We start from the raw sequence: 24,373 nt of genomic DNA on the forward strand, positions 1-24,373 counted from the left end.
CTTATAGGCAAGTAATAATATTTTGTAACTGATACGGAACTTAATAGGTAGCCAGTGCAGAGACTGTAAAATTGGGGTAATATGATCATATTTTCTTGACCTGGTAAGGGCTCTGGCCGCTGCATTTTGGACCACCTGTAGCTTGTTTATTGAAGATGCAGGACAACCAGCTAGCAGTGCATTACAATAGTCCAGTCTAGAGGTCATGAATGCATGAACTAGCTTTTCTGCAGCAGAAACAGGTAACATGTTTCGTAACTTGGCAATGTTTCTAAAATGTTCAAACAAAATGATTAGAAATATGTTTAACAACATTTCTTATCCTATCATCGTCTACTGAAATTCAATTTCTTATAATTTCCAAAAAGAAACCATTCATATTCTTGGAACTAAATACATAAAATGTCCTTTATCTCCCAAAATTAAAGATCTGTTTCTGTTTTGTCATTGTAAGTATGTGGATGCTTTATGGTTTGATATTCATGACTGGCTTTACTCAAAGGTACGTTACCTTGACAGCTTCACCCTAAAGGACATTATCTATGGACTTGAAATGAACAATAACAAAGATGATTTTCTGGTCAATAGCATCCTTATGCTGGGGAAATTTTATATACATAAATCTAGGTACTTGAAAGTAAAACCAGCCAGCAGACGCTTTTATCCAAAGTGACTTACAAATGAGGACAACAGAAGCAATCAATTGTAGTATTACACACCTTTGTTTCTGGTTGCACCTGTGATGTTTTGTGACTTTATAGCGGTATGTTTTTACCAAGTACAAACAAGCGGAATAAGATTGTCCTAGTAATTTGATGTTAAAAAATATTGCTTACTGCAGTAAAAATGACTGTTGTTTAGTTGTCACGTGCATATTCCATAATGCATTCCAGCACCTGAATAATGTAATTTTAGTATTATTTATATAGCTACTATTATAGGTTCTATTAATATTTTAAATTAGCATTTTAATCTTTTCATTTTAGTTAAATTTTTAGTAATTTTGTGATGTGCTAAAACATTTCTGTTTGTTTTTTTTATTTCAGTTTTAGCTCCTTTTTAGTTTTCATTTATTTATTTCATTTAATTTTAGTGCTTCAACTTTGAGAAGTGCTGCAAACCTATTTTCAGGTTTTTGTTTGTTTAGGTTTTTCCTCTAATATTTTTAATTTCAGATTTATTTCAATTAATAAAGATGTTTTTAATAGTTTTAGTTTTAGTTAACAAAAACGCTGGATGAACATAGTGGATTGTCTGGTTTTTGAAAGGAGAAACACTTCAGGTTGATATTGTACTACTTTGATGTGGATTTGCAATAGAAAACAGATGAACAGCTTTAACTTGTGTCTAAACTTCAGTAGACAGTTCCAGCTGTAGTTCCTCCCCTTGGCTTGCCCTTGCCTGATTCAGCCTTGTCTTGTGCTGAGGATTAAAACACACACACACACACACTAACCTTCAGGACTGCATAGCTGTGACATTAGACTCAATAGGGAATGTTGTGTGTGTGTGTGCTGTAGGAATAGTGACTGATTATGGCATCACTTGAACTAAATGTCACAATGTCGGGAAAACCATGTTTTTAAATCCCTGCCTTCAGTAATGTCACTCATTTCTGGTTTATTATATTCTATTCATAAATCTTGTTTACTGAAACTGAATCCTCGGAGACTCCTGGTGAAAGAGTGGTGTTGAAAGAGCGTTCAGACTTCAGAAAGCATTCAGAAAGTGTCTCTTATCTCTGCGTTTGATCTGACTTGTGTGTAATTGCAGCAAGCATGCGTCTCTCTTACTTTGTCATAGGGGCTTTCTGTGTGCAAACATTCTCTCTCTATCATTCTTTTGGATCTCTCTCATTTTGTTTGTCCTTCCCCTTTTGAAACCTACGCAAACAGCCTTTTCTCAGTTGTTACATGTGAACATCCCACATGTTCACGATAAACTCTAGCAAGCCATATAGCATGCCTGTTATATCAGGATTTCAGCAGTGTTTATTTTTCCTTAGGCATTTTCAGATGATGAAGTAATGTATTCATTATGAACAAATTCTGAACTTGTTTATTTTTGTTGCGGCAGTATTGGCATGATACTGATGTTTTTGTGTGATGCTATAAGAGCAGGCTGATAATCAGTTTAAAGGTGCATTCAATATGTCTTTGTTTACATTGTGCCCTCATGTCCTATTGTGTTGGGCTTTATTTATATGCATGTTTGCACGGATGCATGAAATTTATCAAATGGATTCGTATTTAAACTTTTTTTTATTTTTTTTTTAGCATAGTTTTTTCCCCCCTTTTTGTCTTTTCTCTCTAACTCCTAAATTGCATTTTTTTTTTTTGGTTTGTTTTTTTTCTTTTGTCTGTTTTTCTTTCTCACAAATTTAATTTTTTTTTTTTTTATCTGAGTGATTTCTTTTGCTTTATTGTCAGTTTACTTCTTAAATGTTAGTATCATATAATAACATTTTTAGCTAAATGTCAAACATATTGATATAGGTTTCAGCAAGATGATGGAATCGTGTTTAAATCATAAGCCTGAGAAAGTCTCTCTCTTTTTATTTGGTTTTGTCTCTGTCTCATAAATTACATTTTGTGTTTGTTTTGGTTTTGTCCCCCTCCCCCTTTCATTTGTTTTTCTCTGTCTTATAAATAACATTTTTGTGTTTTGTTTTGCTTTTTGTTTTGGTTTTGTTTTCCCCCTTGTCGTCTGTTTCTCCATCTCATAAATGTGTAAATATTTTTAGATTCAATCGCAGCAAATTGATATTCTCTGTGGTCTGACGTTTTGGTGTTTATCCTCGATATGTAGCTTGGGAGCAGTGGGTTGTCGCAGTTTGCTTCATCTCTCCAGCAGGCACTGCTTGTTAATACATTTGATTTTGTATCACACTCGTTCCATTTGGACTAATGAATCTAGATTATGCTGTTGAATTGGGCTAGTCTTATGAGTTCTGTTTTATTATGTGGCTTTGCTGGGTTTATAATAATTTGTTTTGCTTTTTGATTGTGTATAGGTTTATGTTTAAGAATATGCTTGCTGAAATCTGGTAGTAGCCAATCGCATGTTCATGTGGTCTCAACATGGTGACTCCCATGATGGCATGACACTCTTTATGTAGCACAAAACGGCTTTTAGTTACAGAGAGAGAAGAAGAAAAAAAAAAGTAAGTGCACCTTTTAAGCCTCCAGTATTTCTCACACAGTGGTGTGCTTTATCGCAGAAGGCTAACACCTGACTTCTGTTCCTTTGTTTGACTTAATGAGGCCACCTTAGTTTTGCTTTATCTCAGTGTAACAGGCAGCTCCATAAAATCCTCTCCCTTTGGAAAGCTTACTTCTTTGGGAAGGATTGCAACCTTTTGTGTCATAGATTTTCAGTTTCTCAGGATATTTATTTTTACTGCTTGTAAGTGTGGACAAACTCTGCAAACATAAGATAAACACAAACCATGTTTTGGTATGGAAACATGCAAGCATAGCGTATTTGCATGCAGGTTCTCACATTATGTAAAGTCATTGTCTTCCCAACCCACTTCCCTGTTTGAAAGTACCACGCAGATTGCGAATGTCTCCATAGTTACTGGTCCCAAGTTACTTCTAGGCCTGTGCGGTTCCACCAATCAGGATGGAGACAGGTGTTGTGTTAATGTGCTTTGAACTCTGGTTTGGTCCCTGACTGAAAAGTATAAACATGCAGCACGTTTGCATCTCATGTGTGTACAGTAAAACCTTCAGCATTATAACATCACAGGCCATAAAATTATGATAAGTTCTGGTTATCTGCTGCATTTAGCAACCTTTGGACATCAATATCACAATTCATTTGAAGATCTGCTCTTTATGATTCCAGGGACAGATGTAGCTTTTGAAAATGTTTGCATGTGTGCGTTCACCGTCGGGTCAGAAATCAAGCCCTAAACTAGGTCCAGTACTTGAGACTGTAGTCGTCTCCTCTTTGCATCCGTTGTAAATTTTTCAGTAGACTCTGTCACTGTAATAGCCCTCACGTCACCCAGTCGCCATGGGCACCAGGACTGCTGCTAAATCCCCCTTGTGTGTCTTCAGACAGTGCTTGATCATGACAAACATGCCTGCTTTGATTTGCTTGGGTGTCCTTCATGTGTACGTGCCTGCCTGTGTGTGTGTGTGTGTGTGTGTGTGTGAGAGAGAGAGAGAGAGGGAGTGTGTGTGTGTGTGTGTGTGGGTGTGTGTGTGAGAGAGAGAGAGAGAGGGAGTGTGTGTGTGTGTGTGTGTGTGGGTGAGAGAGAGAGAGAGAGCAAGGGCCAGGTGTTTAACTTTCCATCATGAAAGTCATATGCTAGGAGATCAAAAACCTATATTAAAAACAAAAGATGTTTATGGATTGTCTGCATTTAGATAGCTAAGTAAAGTAAAGTTTACCATTTTATAATTAGGTTTGTCATTCTGTTATAGGTGCATCGTATTTCTATTTTTATAGGGATATATACATTTACGGTAACACTATATTTAATAGACCAATTCTCATTATTAACTAGCATGCATATGACTAGCATATTGGCTGTTTATTAGTACTTATAAAGCACATATTAATGCCTTATTCATGAGCATGAGCATATTTTAGATCCCTTAATCCACCCCATACCTAAACATAACAACTACCTTATTAAATATTACTAATATAAGCAGCAAATTAGGAGTTTACTGAGGCAAAAGTTGTAGTTATTTAAGCAGCAAATTAGGAGTTTGAGGCAAAAGAGAGTTAATAGTTGAATTGGACCTTAAAATAAAGCGTGACCATATTTTCTGTTTTATAGGGATATAGGAATCATTGGCCCATAGTGATTTTTTTAATGATATCAGTATTATTAGATATTGAATATTTAATTATGCTTGCTCATTTGCCTTTTTTTTCATTTTATTTTATTTACATTTGCCATCATCTAACACTCATTTAAGTTAATCTCGAAAAGCACTAATAGTTTATTAACATTGTTAAATGTAATCTTATACTCATTTTTAAAACTTAAAAAATAATCATTTTGTAACACTTGCTTGTAGCATTTTAAAATGAGTAATTTCTGTTTTTAGTGTTTTTATACACTTTTATACACCATTTATAGTATAGATTTCTAAAGTATAATTTTATCATAAATTTTTACCCAGTATGCTTTCTTATTTCACTTCATTATTTAACCATAAAGTCAAAACATAATGACTTTTAAGAGTCCTTAATGAATTATTCTGTATTTTTTGTGTAAAAAAAAAAAAAGGCTGCTGTTTATTTAACCGACCTCATTTCAGCCCTGCTTCAAATGAATGTTCTGAGCTACTGATCTGACTTATGGCAGTCGGACATATGTTGAGGATTGTGCAAGTGTTAGTGGATGACTGCACAGAGAACAATCTCCAACACAAGTTACGACGGCAGCCCTGTGATAGCGTGGGACTGACTTGCTAGCCGTGTTTCTGTCTTACTCAACCTCTCGCGTCAGCATGAAAAGCTCCAAGGACACTCCCTTTGGCTTGCAGGGCGTGAAACACAACCCATTCTCAAAGGAGAGTCAATTACAAAGGGACTCCAAGCAAATAGTCCAGCCCTGACCAGTATCACGTTACTTTTTAAAGTGATGACCTTGTAAAGAAAAAAGGAACTCTGCCTTTTCTCAGTTGTTAAACTTTGAAAACAGTTTTTTTTGTTGTTGTTTTTTTTCCGTATGCGAACAGGTGCTTTGAGGCCCTGTGAGTTTTGGTGTGACTCACTACAAACACATGGAACCTGTTTTTCAATGGTGTGACATGACATTTAAAGGGTGGCGTCATTTCAGGCCTACTTTATATGATGTGGTGCTCAGATAAAAATCAGTTTCTCAAGTCCTAAGCAAAAAAAAAAAGTGTTGTGAGCGATATCTTTATGTTAAATATTCTTGCTGAGGTTTGTAGTTTCTCAGGAAGTGGTAAGTATCTAATTAACATAATTAACTAAATGACCTTAATTGGATAAGTGTGGTTAATCTGAGGTAAACACAGGTCCAGTGTGCTCATGAGTGACTCCATTCAGACCATTACTAAGATAAGACATCTCTGCCGCTCAGTCAGGAAAGTCATTTCCCTAATATCTGTAGAAAGGCCCTGTCCCAGATTTGTCCCAGTATCTCCTCTCATCTCTTTGAAGAAGTAGAACAAGATCAAGAATCCAGTGTAGTTTCCTCTCCAGAGGTTTTCTCCGTCCGTCCCTCTCACACTGATTGAGTGTATGTGTAATTTGGGTCATGCTTTTCTGATAACAGAACGCTTACCCTGGTCATTTCCCGTGAGCGCATTTCATCCGGACCTGGCAAGGAAGCTGCCTTTATTACAATACATAAATAACATTAAAATAAGTTTTATCTAATGTTGCTTTTTCTCACAGCCTGCAGACAGTATCACTGAATGCGTTTTTCTAGTTGACTAGATCGCTCGGTTAAAGTCACAGTAGATGCACTCGTCCACCAGTCATTGCAAACACACTGATGCATTGTTTGTGCAATTATGCACAAATATGTCTATAACCCTTGCTACCCAGTCAATGATTTAACTGGCAGTGTTTTTGTATGAAGGCGTCACGTAAGGAACTTTCAAGGCATCTCAACCTCCTGACATTGATCTACAGCAAATTTAAAGGGATAGTTCACCCAAAAATGAAAAATTACCCCATGATTCACTCACCCTCAAGCCATCCTAGGTGTATATTTCTTTGTTCTTTCAGATGAATACAATCGGAGTTATATTAAAGGGCACCTATTATGCCCCTTCTTACAAGATCTAATATAAGTCTCGGGTTTCCCCAGAATGTGTCTGTGACATTTCAGCTCAAAATACCCCACAGATCATTTAATATATCATTTTGAAAATGCCTATTTTGAGTGGAAGCAGAAACGCGCCGTTTTCGTGCATGTATCTTTAAATGCAAATGAGATGTTGCGCCCCACTAGGGTTGCAAAGGGGTGGAAAATTTCCGGAAACTTTCCCAAAACCCCTGGAATATTCCCAAAAAAATCCTGGAAAGTTTCCAAAATTTCTGGAATGCTTCAGAAATTTACTGGACATTTTCCACCTTTTTGCAACCCTACTCTCCACCCGCATCGATTCAATTCAGAAGGTATTTATTAACCCCTCGGAGCTGCGTGGAGAACTTTTTATGATGGATGCACGCATTTTTTGAGCTTCAAAATCTGGACCCCCATTCACTGCCATTATAAAGCTTGGAAGAACCAGTAAATTTTTTAATATAGCTCCGATTGGATTCGTCTGAAAGAAGAAAGTCGTACACACCTAGGATGGCTTGAGGGTGAATAAATCTTAATTTTCATTTTTGGGTGAACTATCCCTTTAAGTGAGTTTTAGACATAACCAGGCAAATTTTTAGTGACTACACTGCTTACTCCTAGGTCGAAATACAGTTTTTGTGTTGTGTGATGATATGAAGATCTTTTTAAAAATCTTTTAATCTGTTTTATTCTCCATACCTTATTGAATAATTAAAAAAATAGCCTTCTGTGATGCTGGGTGACTTTATCAGCTATATATTATTAAGTTAAGCAAATTAAGTCAATTCTTGAGGTCTGTTATGCGTACCAGATCTTCATTTATTTCGTTTTCGTGCATGTATCTTTAAATGCAAATGAGCTGTTGCGCCCCACTAGGGTTGCAAAGGGGTGGAAAATTTCCGGAAACTTTCCAAAAATCCCTGGAATATTCCAAAAAAATCCTGGAAAGTTTCCAAAATTTCTGGAATGCTTCAGAAATTTACTGGACATTTTCCACCTTTTTGCAACCCTACTCTCCACCCGCATCGATTCAATTCAGAAGGTATTTATTAACCCCTCGGAGCTGCGTGGAGAACTTTTTATGATGGATGCACGCATTTTTTGAGCTTCAAAATCTGGACCCCCATTCACTGCCATTATAAAGCTTGGAAGAACCAGTAAATTTTTTAATATAGCTCCGATTGGATTCGTCTGAAAGAAGAAAGTCGTACACACCTAGGATGGCTTGAGGGTGAATAAATCTTAATTTTCATTTTTGGGTGAACTATCCCTTTAAGTGAGTTTTAGACATAACCAGGCAAATTTTTAGTGACTACACTGCTTACTCCTAGGTCGAAATACAGTTTTTGTGTTGTGTGATGATATGAAGATCTTTTTAAAAATCTTTTAATCTGTTTTATTCTCCATACCTTATTGAATAATTAAAAAAATTGCCTTCTGTGATGCTGGGTGACTTTATCAGCTATATATTATTAAGTTAAGCAAATTAAGTCAATTCTTGAGGTCTGTTATGCGTACCAGATCTTCATTTATTTGATCAAAAATACAATGAAAACAGCATAAGTGAAATATTATTACGATTTAAAATAACTGCTGAAATATATTTTACCTTTGTAATTTATTCCTGTGATGCGCAGCTGAATTTTCAGCATCATTACTCCAGTCTTCAGTGTCACATGATGCTTCAGAAATCATTCTAATATGTTTATTTGCTGCTCAAGAACCAGTCAGTGTTGTGGAAAGTAGCATACATTTTGTGAAAACTGATACTTTTTTTTTTTTTGTGGAATCTTTAATAGAATGTTCAAAAGAACATTTTTTTTACTTCAAATAAATATTTTCTGACATTACATACATTTTATATTTATAAATGTTTTTTATTTATTTACTTTTACATTTGCAGGGCTGGTCTTGACAGCAGTTTGTCTGCATCTCCTCCAGCTGCAGTGGCTCATGGGATCAGTGTTTTCATGCTCTGTCTGTCTGTTCATTTATTGAATGGAGTTTAAGAGTGGCTTTATTTCAGATTTTATGCTTTTCACAGACACAAGTTCTCTCTATCTCATTCTCCCCCCCTCTCCATTTCTGAATTCCCAGCTCCTCTTCTCGTGTCTTCCTCATTCTCTTCTGCAGTACCATTCTAAACCTCTTTGTCACTGCTCTGATCCATCTAGTCATTTCCTGGCCCTGCTCGTCTCACTCACACTGCTCTCATTAACTCCGCTAAGCTGTTCTTCCCATTCTTTTCTTTTTTTCAGAATCCCCCTTGACTAGATCTCAATCTACATTATCTCAGGAGTGCTCCTGAACCCTCTGAAGATGTGGATGTTCTCTGCTTTACGAAATACTGTGTCTCCAGCAGCCGCTCTCAGCAGTGAGGTAGGTGGAAATTCAAAATCCATTCTGTCTTCCCTCTGGGTTTCTGTGCTTTATTGAGAAATGGACGGCTCCACGTGTAACCAAAAACGTATGTGTATCTGCCTGTTTCTGTCACATTTGTGTTTCAAACTGAGCTTTCTGCAATGATTGGCTCTGAATTCATGCATGGGCAATAGTTTCTGTTTACTGATTGGCTGTTTAGTATTGTGTAAAGATTCACATGGCAAATTCACAGCTATGGGGTGTGTGATGCACTGATTTAGGATCCTGGTTGTAGAGATTTATACATGCTGATGCTGAGAACACCTTTTAAAACCTTTTGACCACTGATAATAATAATGAGAATAAAATATGCATGTTTTTTGTGGTGTCATTATTTAGCTAGCATTTATTATTTTTTTTATTAATTAATTAATTTTTTAATTGTATTTATTATTCCCTTGACTAGATCTCAATCTACATTATCTCAGGAGAGGGTTATCTCAACCCTCTGAAGATGTGGATGTTCTCTGCTTTACGAAATACTGTGTCTCCAGCAGCCGCTCTCAGCAGTGAGGTAGGTGGAAATTCAAAATCCATTCTGTCTTCCCTCTGGGTTTCTGTGCTTTATTGAGAAATGGACGGCTCCACGTGTAACCAAAAACGTATGTGTATCTGCCTGTTTCTGTCACATTTGTGTTTCAAACTGAGCTTTCTGCAATGATTGGCTCTGAATTCATGCGTGGGCAATAGTTTCTGTTTACTGATTGGCTGTTTAGTATTGTGTAAAGATTCACATGGCAAATTCACAGCTATGGGGTGTGTGATGCACTGATTTAGGATCCTGGTTGTAGAGATTTATACATGCTGATGCTGAGAACACCTTTTAAAACCTTTTGACCACTGATAATAATAATGAGAATAAAATATGCATGTTTTTTGTGGTGTCATTATTTAGCTAGCATTTATTATTTTTTTTATTAATTAATTAATTTTTTAATTGTATTTATTATTTTAGGAAAAAAATAAAAATAGTCTCTGCATAATAATCTGTATTGGTTTTGATTGATATAAAACAATATTGATCAACCTCAAATCAAATCTTCTTCTGTAGGCTTAAATCAAGATCAAATGCTTGAAAAGTGCTTGAAATTAGTTTTGTAGAAAAATCTAATTTGCGCCTATGTATTTTTAAAAATAAAACTAACATATTAATTTCTAAAAAAATTGACTGTGAATGAATGGAAAAAGCCTACACTGTTTTAATGGCATCCCAGCATGCATCTCATGACGTTTGAGAGAATGTCCAGAGTGTGCAAAAATATATCCAAAATATAAGATTTTTTAAAATGTAATTTTTATTTTTTTAAATGATTTTTACTATGCATTTTTACTATGCATAATATGCATTCTGCAATTTTTTTTTTTTAAACGCTGTCTTCAGACCACATGGATTGTTGAGAATGCCATTGTTTATGCCTTTGCTCATCCTTTAGACAACACACACACACACACCTATAGATAATACTTCCTACACACATTTTTGACTGGAGACAGATTGTGTCTTTGTATCCATCTATAATCACTGGTGCTTGCACACACATTTGGTTGAAGCCAATAGCTGTTATCTCAATGCTTAAGGCTGTGGGTCTGTTTATTGATTTGATAAAAATAGCTTGGCATATACAGTAGAAAGCAGGCGAGATGCAGTACTGCAACATTTCTTTATTTTAGGAAGCATTACATAAGACGCAACATGTATGATATTGCATAGCACACAAAGCTCAAATCCACATGCTGTTAATTAGCATCTTTAAGCGATGGCAGCTGAGTTCATTCATTCATTCGCGTTATGTTAAGGCAGCCACAATACTGCAACAGACCTCGCTTGGAAGGCTTTGTTTTTCTAAAGATTACACATTGCTATTGCCAAGACAGCCACTGAAATAGTGATGCACATTAAAACAGGCCGCAACCTAACTGTTCTCTGATGTACTGTTAGTGTTTGGTTTGTGCTTTGCCAGTATTTCGTCTCATAGGAACTCCATGTATATCTATATCTAGGAATAACTATTTTAATTTAATTTGGTATTTTATTTAATTTTTCAGTTCAGATTTTTTTTTTTTTTTTTTAAATCAGGCTGTTCTGTGTTTATCTCCAGGTTGTCAGTGTCTGATGCTACTGTGCAGTTATCCACGTTAGGTTGAAACTGGCATCAGCTCCACCCTTCATGATGGTTTAGTCCTGCTGTGAGGGCACAACAATGACATCCATGGTTGCCAATTGGAATCGAGGAGGCCAGTCACTGGTCCCGAAAGGAGTGGACCCTGAAACATGCATGATCGTGTTCAAAAACCACTGGGCGCAGGTACGGAATATTTTACCTTTTACTGTATATTCATTCCTCAATTGATGTTTTTCTACGCTGTTTTATGTATGCATGATGCTACTGTTGGCAAAATAGAAGAACATATATGATGCTCACTGTAGTGACTTTCATGTGAGAATTACCTTACAAAACAAAGTGTTGTTGTGCACAAACCAAATATTATATGAGTAGTGTTACTTTCTGTTTATGTTATGTGAAGTTTATTGTATATGAGGCTTAATGATGAAATGCAATAGTAAAACAATTACAAATAAAGTATATTTACATGTTATAAATGATAAAATATTAATATATATATTACTAATAATTAAAAAGCTGTTAAAATCCTGAACTGGTCCTAGAACGGACTATTACGTTGGTGTTACACTGTGAATGAGGCTCCTGACCTCTTCTGTCGATTCAGCAGAATGCTCCAGAACATAGAGGCATTGTTTGGGTACAGAAGACAAGTTCAGGCCATTAGAGAAACTCTAAAGACAGAAATTAGGGTGATTTTTGGAAAGGGAAACCGCATATGAGATCATTTGAATATTTTAGTACTCATTTGGATTAGTTAACACTTTCACTCTTTGACCACTTCCTGCTTACTTTGCATTGATGAATGATGCACTTTGTTAAGAGCAATATGCCACTGGCCTTGCATGCACTTATTCCTTTGCTCTATTAAATGATTATTTCACTTCCAGAATAAGAATGCCCTGGTAATTAACTCACCCCCATGTCATCCAAGATGTTCATGTCTTTCTGTCTTCAGTCGTAAAGAAATTGAGGAAAATATTTTTCTCCATATAATGGACTTCAATGGGGACCAACGGGCTGAAGGTCCAAATTGCAGTTTCAGTGCAGCTTCAAAGGGCTCTACACGATCCCAGCCGAGGAATAAGGGTCTTATCAAGCAAAAAGATCGGTCATTTTCTTAAAAAAAAAAAAAAGATCAGGAATTTTTTATTCTGGAAGTGAACTAATCCTTTAATGACCCAATCTCAGTCTGACACACACCTGACTGGGAGTTTTGTCACAATGGTAAAAGACAGAGGGCTCGTTGTTTCATAGTTGATCAGGATTAGCAGCTTTCAGCTACATCTGAGTTAATTTCCATAAAATAGGTGAGTTATTTTTCTGCTACATAGCAATATTCCAGTATAAATATTTAATTTATTATTTTAATGAATCATTTTAATTATATTTTTTATGTTTTATTAATTTATCTTTTTATTTTTTATATTTATATTATTTTCATTAATTAAAATATATTTTTGAAAAAGAGTTTTTAAGCTAGAACCACGAAACTCAGATAGCAATATTCCAGTATAAATATTAAATTGATTATTTTAATGAATCATTTTAATTATATTTTTTATGTTTTATTAATTTATGTTTTTATTTTTTATATTTATATTATTTTCATTAATTAAAATATATTTTTGAAAAAGAGTTTTTAAGCTAGAACCACGAAACTCAGGCCAGACCTTCAGCCTGGTCTAACTCCGTATGCTATATCTTTTCTAACTGATTGGACTTTCATTAACTAGACAAGCAAAACTTTGAAAAGTCCTTTAGATTTTACATTGAGGGGGTCAAAACTTTTGTACAATAACGTTAATAGAGTTTTTAAGCTTTCACTAGCAAAGCTTGATGACTATCATAGGGCAACATGTTAAAACATGCTAACAACATGCTAAAACATTCAAAAAATGTGTTGAATCTTGCTAGCAACGTGTTAAATCATGCTAGCAACATGCTAAAACTTGCTAGCAATGTGCTAAATCGTGTTAACATGTTCAAACATGCTAGCAACATTATACATGCAAGCAGTGTTAAATCCTGTTAGGAACATGTTAAATTGTGGTAGCCACATTCTAAAACATGCTAACAGTGTGCTAAATAAATCATGTTAACAATATGTTAAATAGCAAAGTGTCAACATGGTAGCAACATGCTCATTCATGTTAGCACCATGCTTAAACATGTTAGCAGTGTTAGAACATGTTAATAGCATTTTATTCACTTAAAATCCTCAAACTTAAAGCTAGTTATTTCAAGCCAACATTAAATTTTGTTTCCAAATTTTACCCATCTAGTTTATAAAGTAAAATAATTTAGCAACTTCATACTGTAAAGGGAAAACTTGCTATACTTGCTATACTTTGACTGTTCTCTCAGCTTGCTTATGTGAATGATTTCTGGTCTCTTGACGTTTTCTCAGGTGGTGAAGATTCTGGAGAAGCATGACCCGCTGCGCAGTAATGTTGGTGGTCCGGGTGGAGGTCACGGTCTTGGTGGGGGTGGAGGACTCGGCAGCTTCCGTTTCGGTCCAATCCCTGGCGATGAGGCCAGCGCCGTGCAGAACTATGTAGAGCACATGCTGTTCCTCCTCATGGAGGAGGAGTGTGGTCAGAATGGAGCCATGGGGCCCATCCTGGAGTTTGTAGTGATGGAGAACGTGTTGGAGAGACTGTTTATCTGGAGCCTGAGGCGAGAATTCACAGATGATATGAAATTGGAGCAACTGAAGATGTACGAGATGCTGATCGGACAAGCCAAGCAGCCATTACTTCATCATAAACCTGTGCTCAAGCCTTTGATGATGCTCTTGTCGTCCTGCTCTGGCTCCTCATCGGGTCCAAGCTCCTCCGCTGTGGAGACAGAACTCGTGCTGCTCTTGAATCAGCTGTGCTGTGTCCTAGCTAAAGACCCGTCAGTCTTGGAGTTGTTTTTCCATACGAGCGAGGACCAAGGAGCTGCTAATTTCCTCATCTTCTCTCTGCTCATCCCTTTCATACACAGGGAAGGGTCAGTGGGACAGCAGGCCAGAGATGCACTTCTCCTAATCATGGCTCTTTCTGCTGAGAACCAAGTTGTGGCCAAACACATCGCAGAGAACACCTATTTCTGTCCGGTATGAGCCTATTATTATATATCTTCCTCTTATATTTATACTGTTTCGCTATTTATGTTTCTCTTTTTAAAGTACTAGGGTTCTGCCCAGAAGTGCTTACAATTACTAGAGTTACTGCTGTGCTGCCTTGCTTTATTTAATGCTGTGCATTGGCTAAATTACCATTTAATTAAATAGTCTTTAGGGACCATGGTGCTTTCTGAATTGTTGAGTGCATAAAAAGGCATTCCCATTTCACCCATTTAAAATACTGTATTGAAATCCCAGTGTAATTAATATGCTACTGATATATATTGTGTATCTATAGGTTCATATTGCATATTTAATCATGCATGCTTATTAGCGATATTTTCACATTTAGATTACTTTGCCATCATCTTGTGCTCACAATAAATTAATCTTAAAAATGCAAAACATTTAATAACACTTAAATGCAATCTTTAGTAAATCCCAAAATGAATATGGATGTTGTGAACATTTAAAACTGTTGTTTTTAGTTTTTAGTGTTCATTTTTAACTTTTTAGACAAACTATTATAGAATTTTATAACTGGCCATTTATTGCCCATCAAACTAAAAAACTAATATTGGTATTGGCTGAAATCTTTACATCTATAAAGACGGCTCATTAAATTGGGCCAACTAATGTTAAACGGGACAGAACAAACTAAAAACGAACAAAACAGGAATCGAATGAACACCTACTGTACATCATCATCATAATTATATGAAGTAGCAATCCCTGAAGAAATATGACATTTATAGTCTCCGCTTATAATGAGCAGGAACTCTATTGAAAAAATAACATTTTTGAGTTCTTATCTGGCTGTTTATGAAATCGCAATGAAATCCACAGTCAATGAAGCCAAAAGGACAGTTAAACTGGTTATATTTTTAGTGAATGCATGGATTGTTTCTGAATATGATCACATTTTTCTTTCAAATATCTCCCACCGTGGGCCCCGTAAGGGCATCCAGCAGCACAGTATGTGCTTATGTAAAGTCATTAGAGATAATTGCATGATCTGTTACAACATGGATGAGTACCCGTCTTACTAAGATGACATCCGCCTCACATGCACTCTCAGCCCTTTCTGATCTCACATTCATCTGCCAGTGAAGGAAGCCAGGAGGCATGTAACTAAAGATTATTGTGCTATTATGATTGCCTTTTATTGAAGTGTTCACAAGTGTATTTTGAATTAATTGGCTATTAAATTTACTCACTATCCATATATTATAATCCTGACATCCAGCGATGTTTATCATTGATTTCAAAGCCAGAAGAAGAAAATACGATCCGTTAGTCAGGTTCCCAGTTTATTTTTATGGTTGCAGATAGGGCTGCAATAAACAATTATTTTGATAATCGATTAATCTAACGATCATTAGAATGATTCATTGATTATTTCACTGACTAATCAGTAGGCTTTGACGGATTATTCATCTTTGCAAATTATTAAAATATTGGGTTATACATATTCATATACATATGGAGCTGCTTTCAGATGCTTTCTTTGCTGCTTTCCCATGCTGTCATGTTTGTTGTGTGTTTTTGTTATTGAGAGGAAAGCACACAGCACATATTTACATATTCATCTAAACGCCGCTCTCAGCAGCGTCAGGATGGTTTTTAACAGTAAATCACTGCTTGCTTATAGCAAACAACTTTTTAATCCTAAGCGAAGAATGAAAAAGAACTTCACCAGGAGTATATCGCCCCCTCTACACATGACAGCAGTTTTTGTTTGTAGTTTTGTAAAAAAAAAAAATTACCACACTCTACTGGTTAGGCTTTATTTGCACTTCTCATAAGCGTGTCGTCTTCTATTGGATTGCACAGCACCACACTGGTCAAGCCACGTTATTGCAGGCCCTTACATGAGGTCATATGAGATCAAACGACTATTCAACAACAAAAATATTTATCAACAATTTTTTATGGTCGATGTTGTTGATAAATGTCAACTAACCGTTCCAGCCCTAGTTGCAGATGAATGAAATGGAGTAACAGTTACATTTTTATTTATTTATTGTTTTTTTGATGAAGGTTTTGGCTACAGGTCTGAGTGGGCTTTACTCATCTTTGCCCACCAAGTTGGATGTACCCAGTGAGGAGTGGCACTGTCTGCACCGTGAGGACTGGCAGCTGCTGCCCGCTGTTGTGCAGTTTCTTAACTCCTTGGAGTTCTGCAATGCTGTCATACAGGTGTGTGCTTGTGCTACTTCATTTCTACTGTGCTCGTGTTTTGTCTGTAGCAGAGGTGTCCAATCCTGCTCCTGGAGGGCCACTTTCTTAAAGAGTATAGCTCCTGCACACCTGCCAGGAAGTGATCCTGAAGACCTTAATTGGCTCAGGTGTGTTTAATAGGGACTATAGCTAAATTCTGCTGGACAGTGGGCCTCCAGAAAGAGTATTGGATCAATTTACACATACAAACTCCCTTTGCACATTTTGCAAACATTCTTCTGGAAGTCTTATGTCAGGAGACAAAGGTTGAGCTATAAATAAACCTTATTGCAGTACCCTTATCTTGATGTGCCCAGTAGATAAAAGGAAGTAAAAATACATTTAGACAGTGTCAATTTATCTTATTTGAGCTTTGCTTTGTGTGTAGGTGGCCCATCCTTCCATTAGAGACCAGCTGGTTGGCTACATTCATAATGGTTTTCTGGTACCTGTTCTAGCACCAGCATTACACAAGGTTAGTGGGCCGTAAGCCATTTACTTCCTAGATCTGATACTTGATATCAGTAAGATTTGATTTTAAGCACCCTAATCTTCTGTAGCTGACACTTGAAGAGGTGATGACCACAACAGCATACCTGGACCTCTTCATACGCAGCGTATCTGAACCTGCATTGCTGCACACCTTACTAAGCTTCATCCTGCTCCATCGCCATGACAACGTACACATTTTGGACACGCTGATCAGCCGCATCAATACTCCTTTTCAGGTAACCACAATTTCATCCTGACTGACAAAAACAAATGCATCCAATTGAATCTCAAAAAGCAGTACTTACTTGAGAACAGGCCACTGAACTAGTGCAGGGTGATACATTGAATATTAGATTTGGTAAGTGCGACCTCATAGAATCAGACTTCTGCACGCTTGCGAATCCTTTCATCATAACCAACAAAGTGTAAACATGATGTAAATAAGAGATTCATTGTGCAGTGTAGTCAGCATCATTGATTATAATGGGAGTATTTGTAAGAGTGCAGAACTCAATCAGTGAGCTTGGGTGAAGGTGAAAGGGTGAAGACAGGCTCCAAAAGTATTAAGAAGTGGTTGGTAGATTAGATAAAGGAATGAAGGTAGATTACAGGCTCTTTCTATTAAATTAGACTAATATTTGAACTCAAATATTAGTTTGCATGTGTATTCAAACACCGTACAGCACTGGGCCTTAAGAATCCTGTTAGGCATGACAGTCAACTTTGTTTTACGCAATATTAATATGAAACGGTTTAAATCAGTTAATTCCAGTTTTGTTGTTTAACACATGCAGTGTCTTCATTAAGCTGTTGGTTTTTGTAGTAGTGTGTTTTTATAGGCTGTGCTTTTGTTCCAGCTTGGCACAGTATCGCTGGCCCTGTTCCGCACTCTCATTGGCTTGCATTGTGAGGATGTCATGCTCCAGTTGGTTTTCAAGTGAGTATATTTCTGCAGACCCTTCACATTTATTTACTTGTTTGTTGTATGATGTGCATCATGTGTATTTTAAATATTGTCTCATAGTCTCAGTGTTGGTGTTCAACTGTCTTTCTTGCGGCACTGTATGTGTGGGCCCTCCTTCCCCGACAGGTACCTGATCCCATGTAACCACATGATGTTGAGTCAGCGTAGAGTCCTGAGAGAGAGAGACTGTTACTCTGTATCGGCCGCCAAGTTTCTAGCCCTTACACCCTCCTGCTGTTCTCCAGAGGTCATCCCCCCTCCACTCAGACAACTGGACTCCATTCTATGGTCAAAAGGCACTGATGGCTCCCATATAGGAACTATGGGTATAATGTAGTTCCATTGCTTCCTGTGGAAGAGTTTGCTATTTCATGTAATTTGAAGTTGCATTGTGCATAATGTGTCATTGTAATAACAAAACATATAAATGTTGACCTATATCGAAAACTCATCCTATATCTCATAAGGACCTAGATCAGGGGTGTCCAGTTTTGTTCCTGGAGGGCCACTGTTTTGCAGAGCTTAGCAGTAACCCCAATTAAACACAGTTAAACCAGCTAATCAAGGATGACTAGAAACGTCCAGGCAAGGGTTTTGGGCCAAGTTGGCACTAAACTCTCCATTGGCCCTCCAGGAGCAGAATTGCAAACACTTGACCAGGATTAATGCAGATTTTAATAGTAATCGTTAAAGGTATTTTTTGAAAGGATTTCTAGATTTTAATGTTTTGTGTTGGTCTCTGCAAAACCATGCCCTGAAGATTTGTTGACTAAGATCAAATTTAATGAAAATTTGTTCAGATTAGTACACTCAAGTCTGCAGACTGAAATGTTATTCATGTCTCAATGACTTCCGTCTTCTGAATTAAATCTGAATTAAATTCTGAATTAAATAACTTCAATAGTGCTGGCATCAACTTAATTTCTTCATTCCAGACTATGTAATGCGCTTATGTCTGTGCTTATTATTAAAGTGTTTACAAGCTGATACACATTCCAAGTAATACTTTTGTTAGGATCAGTATTTGTGAAAAAGAGGTCATGAAATGTAACAACTGTTTTAATATTGCTTGTACATTTTCCTCTAGAATCAAAAGAGGTCCTCTCAGAGGAGGACGACTGTGGTAACTCCTGTGTCATTGGCTCAGAGATCTACCTGGATGTTAGTTACCTGCACTACTTGTACGATGCACAAAACAGCATCAGTCACTGTATGCGAGCATGCCGTGTGTGGTCGGCCCCTTACGATGGTGAGAACCCTCCTCCAGAAGAATACCAGCGCAGTACCTTGGAAGAAGCAGGTAGGACTCGGCCACCAATTACCAGCAAGAAAACCCCAAATCAGATGCATCACTCCGGTCCACCCCTCAAAGATCTCACTGCTACTCCTGGATTGCTGGAGCTGGAGTGGGATGATAGTTATGATGCTTGTCCTACACAACTGCATCCAGAGGAAGATCAGGAGACGCGTCCCATCCCGGACGAGCCCCCGAAACACATTCAAGAACTGCGGAAAACTGCTATTATGATTGTGAAGGGCTCTTACATTGAAGAGTCTGAGTTCCAGAATGATGTTATGGTTTATGACCTGGTAGCTCAGAAGGATGCTCATAACTCTGGTAACGGCTATCATGCCCCATCCAAACCTACTGAACCAGCAAAGCAGGAGGTGTTAGATGGACCAGTAACTGATCAAAAGACTACAAATTCAGAATCCTTGATGAGCAATGGCTTGAGCTCCCCATTAGATGAAATGGACAGTAAAAAGAGAGGGTCCCAATCAGACCACAAGTCACTGGAAGGGGAGGACCTCATGGCCCAGTATGAGGAACTCATAAGGACTCTGGGTGCACAGCATAATAGTCCAGCAAAAGCAGACAGTGAACTCAAGAGTTCTACAGACCTCATGGACGATGAGGAAGATGAGATCGACTTTAATTCTTTCTCACCAGAAACACCAGAGACAGAAAAGTTGCCATCTCCTTTTGGGACCAAACCCCGCAGTGGGAGTAGGGGACATGCTGTGCCTTTTACAGGTCAGAAAACATATGCTGTTATTTTGCTAAATTATTTGAATTCTTTCACATTGTTCTTCATACACTCATTTATATAGTGCACTATTTCAAGGGACATTATCGAGTGCACTCATTCAGTACCATGATGAGTGTACATTAGTATATACTGCCTGCTCATTTAAAATGGTGTGTAAAATATTAAGCAGTATACTGTAATAAACATTTCAGCAGTAATGACCTGTTTAACTCAAAAAGTAGCATCTAGACACCATAAACATAATTTTACATGTACATACATGAAATTGTGCAATGAATTGAGTTATGTAGCACCATTGTTGCCAGGTCTGCGTAACAACACCAGCATAAAGCCCCGTTCACACCAAGAACGATAACTATAAAGATAACGATATTAGGGTCCACACCAGCGAACGATATCCTGTTTATTCTAAGCGCACGCACGTCTGCCGCTTTAAATTCTTAAGCTCGTTACAGCAGTATGGATTCTGATTGGCTGTCAATTTTTTATCGTTCATCAGCTGGAGAAAAATCGTTTTGAAAGTGATTCCAACGATATCGTTTCTCTTTGTCTTTATCGTTATAGTTGTGGTGTGGACTCTGCTATTCTTTAATATTGAGAACGATTTTTAGAACTATATCTTTATCTTTATCGTTATCTTTATAGTTATCGTTCTTGGTGTGAACGGGGCTTAATTGGTACTCAAAACTAGCCCAATCACGGACTTGCCAAATCACATTCCAGGGGGTCAAAACCTCTTTCCGGGGTTCCACCTCGTTCGAAATTGCATTCTGGGGGAGAGAGGGGTTAACCCACGGTTTAAAAAGCAACCCGCGGCAACAGTATAAAAGTAGCACAATTCCATTGGAAAACTGTTGACTTGGCAACACCGGACTTGGTATCTCATGAAGTTTGACCTCAGTTCTGTCCCACATGAACTACTGTGCAGAGTTTTGGAATCGATTTGTGTTTGTTTCAATTTAATGTTCTATACGATATTTGGGTGTGTTTTGTTCTGGCTCATTTATTTTGTATAGTTGAGTTTATTTACCTTTTAACTAATATTTGTGTTTCACTCTTGTCTTCCTCAGGGCCGTTTCTGAGTGTACTGCTGTCTCGTCTAGAAAACATGCCGAGTAACTCTCTCCATGTGAACTTGCTTCTGACCGGCATTCTGGCCCAGTTAGCTGCTTACCCTCAGCCCCTGCTGCGCTCCTTCCTTCTCAACACAAACATGGTGTTCCAGCCTAGCGTGCGCTCACTATACCAGGTACTGAAGTGCATGAAATATCTGATCGACTGAATGAATGTGGTTTTTAAGGCACACTAACTGAATATTCATTGTCATTGCATGCTTAGTTAGTACGGAAGAAAAAGAGACCACAAAATGCCCAAACTGCAATTTCACACTGTCCTACAATAAACATCAGCTTCAATACAATTGCCTACATTTCTTTAACTCAGATTAACATGCCAGATATTTTGAGCATATATTATGTATGCAGGTCAGTTTAGAAATGTCATCTGTTTAGACCAATGTCTAATGTGGGACACATTTACGAGCTCATGTGAACTTTGCTTCGGATTTGGGGGATGAAAAATGGATTTGGGCCACATTCAGCTGTGGTGTGAATGTAGCCTTTGTCTCTATAACCCTAATATTATACAGATGCACAAACCCGCTAAAATAACATCAGTGGCACATCACACAGTGTCAAAGCAAGGTTTTGTGCTCAATACGTGGGGTATTATTTAGATTTCCCCTTCGTCAGCATAAGAGTAGAAAAGTCTCTGCTAAATGGGTATGCAGCCCTCAAAATTTATATGAAATGGCTTTTAGCAGAGCAACATGATCGTGTTGTCTGATATGTATTTCAGTAGAGCATAATTTGTAAACAAGTAAATTAACTGAATTATACCTATTTCATATAATTAAAAGAGATTAAAGCAATAGTGAAAACTCAGAAGATTGTGTCTGCCAGGTTGCATTCATCAGCGTGTCTTTGAGAGGCATGTATTAGATCTGTTGCTTCATTTATGTATTAATACACTCAAAGGTGTGCTTTCACTTCAAGCCTTGACCTTGTTTAAGGCCTGTTCACACCAACACGAATGTTCATCACAAATTTGGTCTGCTTTTCGTATGCGATTTGTTTCGTATGTGATTTCAATGGGAGGATCTCTAACTGCTTTCAAGCTGAAATATCAGTTATTTCAGAGAATTGGAATCACTGCATGTTGATTTCAGGTATTTACATTTACATTTACATTTAGTCATTTAGCAGACGCTTTTATCCAGTATAATGAAGATATTTCATAAAGTGGTTTGGGTGATCCAATCACACATTTTTCACACATCACCTGAAATAGATCTTAATATCAGGTGTAAATGTGGATTTTTCATGCATGCATCACAGCAAGGAGAATATGGAATCTGTTCATTCATTCATTTCCCTCTCCCTTCTTGCCTTTCTTGATTTTATAGGTACTGGCCTCAGTGAAGAACCAGATAGAGCAGTGGTCAGCGAATAATAAAGATTTCCCTGAGCTTCTCACAGCTGCTCAGCACTGCTTACTGGCCAGAGAGAGTTCACTAAGAGGTAAGAGTATGTTCATATCCTTTCAGCCATGTTGTTTCATGATTTAATAAACACAAAACACTTTTACTACACAAAATATAATCATTTGTTAATTATGAAAATAAGAATGATCAATATGTGCATATTTCATAAACATGACCCACAGGGATTGCTCCTGTCAGCAGATTGTTTTCTGAAGAAATTAACATATAACATAACATAACATAACATAACATAACCAGCTAATTTAACTGTAATGATATTTCACATTATCACTGTATTTTTGATAAATGCAACCTTGGGGTGCATAAGATACTTCTTTCAAAAACATTAAACAGTCTTACCAATCCCAAACTTTTAAACGATATAATATAGTATAGACCTGTGGAAGAAACTGTGTTTAGATTAAGAGTAAAACGGAGTAAATCAATTCAAATCAATCAAATCATTTTGAAGTAATTTTCCTCAGTTTCAGGGTTGCATACAGTAGCTATTGTAAGGCAGTATAAATGGTTTCATCTTTATTTGTTCAGTTACTCTTCCTCGTATAGGTTTGAATGAAATACATTATAGAATTTTCTGGTACCATGTTTATGTATTGTACAATGACTTCTTTTATCCCCCATTTCAATCTAGACTCTCAGAGTCCACAGAATGGAGATTGGTTCCATGGTTCTGGAGCAGACAGAATCAAGAAGAACCCGACTATCCAACCCAAAACTGTGGTTCCCTTAAACGAAACTGAGGTCTATGCCATGGTTCTTTTCACAGAGTTCCTAAAAGAACTAGCAGCCTTTGCACAAGAACACTCCATCCTTTCTCATCTTCCCTCGGAGCAATAGACTTTGATTGTGTTTTATGTTTGCTGTTAATGTTTCCAGGAAACTTTTGAACTTCTGACATTTTGAATGATTTTAGTTCTTGCTGAAAGCACTATAACTGCTATAAGCTCTAAATGAATGTGGGAATGTTTTTCTGACTTCTGATATTTTTGATAAGGGGTTCTTTCAGCAAATGTTTCTGTCTGTTGTGTGAACAATCCTTGAAACTTCCCTCATTTGATTGATTATGCATTACCAAACCTCATTTCCCGGCAACCAGCCGTAAAACAGTCAATTGATTTGCCTTCATTTCATAAAGGTGACTTAAGGACACAAAATGCTGGACATTTAACTGAAATTTCAGGCCAAAACTAAAGAGTGATGGCCATACAGTCATTGAGCATTAAGAAGCATTAGACATTAATAACATTTGATGACCATATGCTCTGCAGACTGTTCTGATGCTGATATTCCCATGATGGCCTTATGTACTAGAAGTGCCTATTTCTTTAGTCCTTCATTTTCAACATTGTCTGTACAGTTTTCAGTACAGTAGACATACTTTGTAAACCTGGTCACTGGCCATTTTATACAACGGACTGAATGACCTGTTGTCTGTAGGATTGCTGGATTTCCTCTCACTTTGAGAAACATTCGTTCTGGTTCCTTGTAGAGCATCACTGGTGCTAACTTCAGCACATAAGTTAATGAATGTTTGAAACTTGCAACACACCTGCTTGTTAATTAGGATGAGGCGTCTTTCTTTTATTGGGGTAAGATATACACTACTGTTCAAAAGTTTAAGGTCAGTAAGATTTATTTAT

General features: G+C 37.1%; 1 protein-coding gene across 1 annotated transcript; it reads left to right on the forward strand.

Annotated features, from left to right (window-relative positions):
- Positions 1-9,658: 9,658 nt before the first annotated feature.
- On the forward strand, positions 9,659-24,373 carry LOC107757618 (protein FAM160A1-like). The gene is made up of 12 exons (XM_016575149.1): positions 9,659-9,722; positions 11,308-11,514; positions 13,742-14,434; positions 16,484-16,642; positions 17,052-17,138; positions 17,224-17,391; positions 18,013-18,092; positions 18,246-18,445; positions 19,207-20,154; positions 21,241-21,419; positions 22,635-22,749; positions 23,365-24,373. Exons 2-12 carry the CDS (start codon positions 11,410-11,412, stop codon positions 23,568-23,570), a joined length of 2,940 nt encoding a protein of 979 aa, XP_016430635.1. The 5' UTR covers positions 9,659-9,722; positions 11,308-11,409; the 3' UTR covers positions 23,571-24,373.

This window comes from Sinocyclocheilus rhinocerous, unplaced genomic scaffold (genome assembly GCF_001515625.1).
Source record: "Sinocyclocheilus rhinocerous isolate Xijiao unplaced genomic scaffold, SAMN03320098_v1.1 scaffold323, whole genome shotgun sequence".
Taxonomy (NCBI): Eukaryota; Metazoa; Chordata; class Actinopteri; order Cypriniformes; family Cyprinidae; genus Sinocyclocheilus; species Sinocyclocheilus rhinocerous.

Coding starts and splice junctions, on each gene's coding strand:
- LOC107757618 (XM_016575149.1), top strand. CDS start 11,410: ATGACATCCATGGTTGCCAATTGGAATCGAGGAGGCCAGTCACTGGTC. Junction 17,139..17,223: donor TAGCACCAGCATTACACAAG/GTTAGTGGGCCG, acceptor AATCTTCTGTAG/CTGACACTTGAAGAGGTGAT. Junction 17,392..18,012: donor GCATCAATACTCCTTTTCAG/GTAACCACAATT, acceptor CTTTTGTTCCAG/CTTGGCACAGTATCGCTGGC.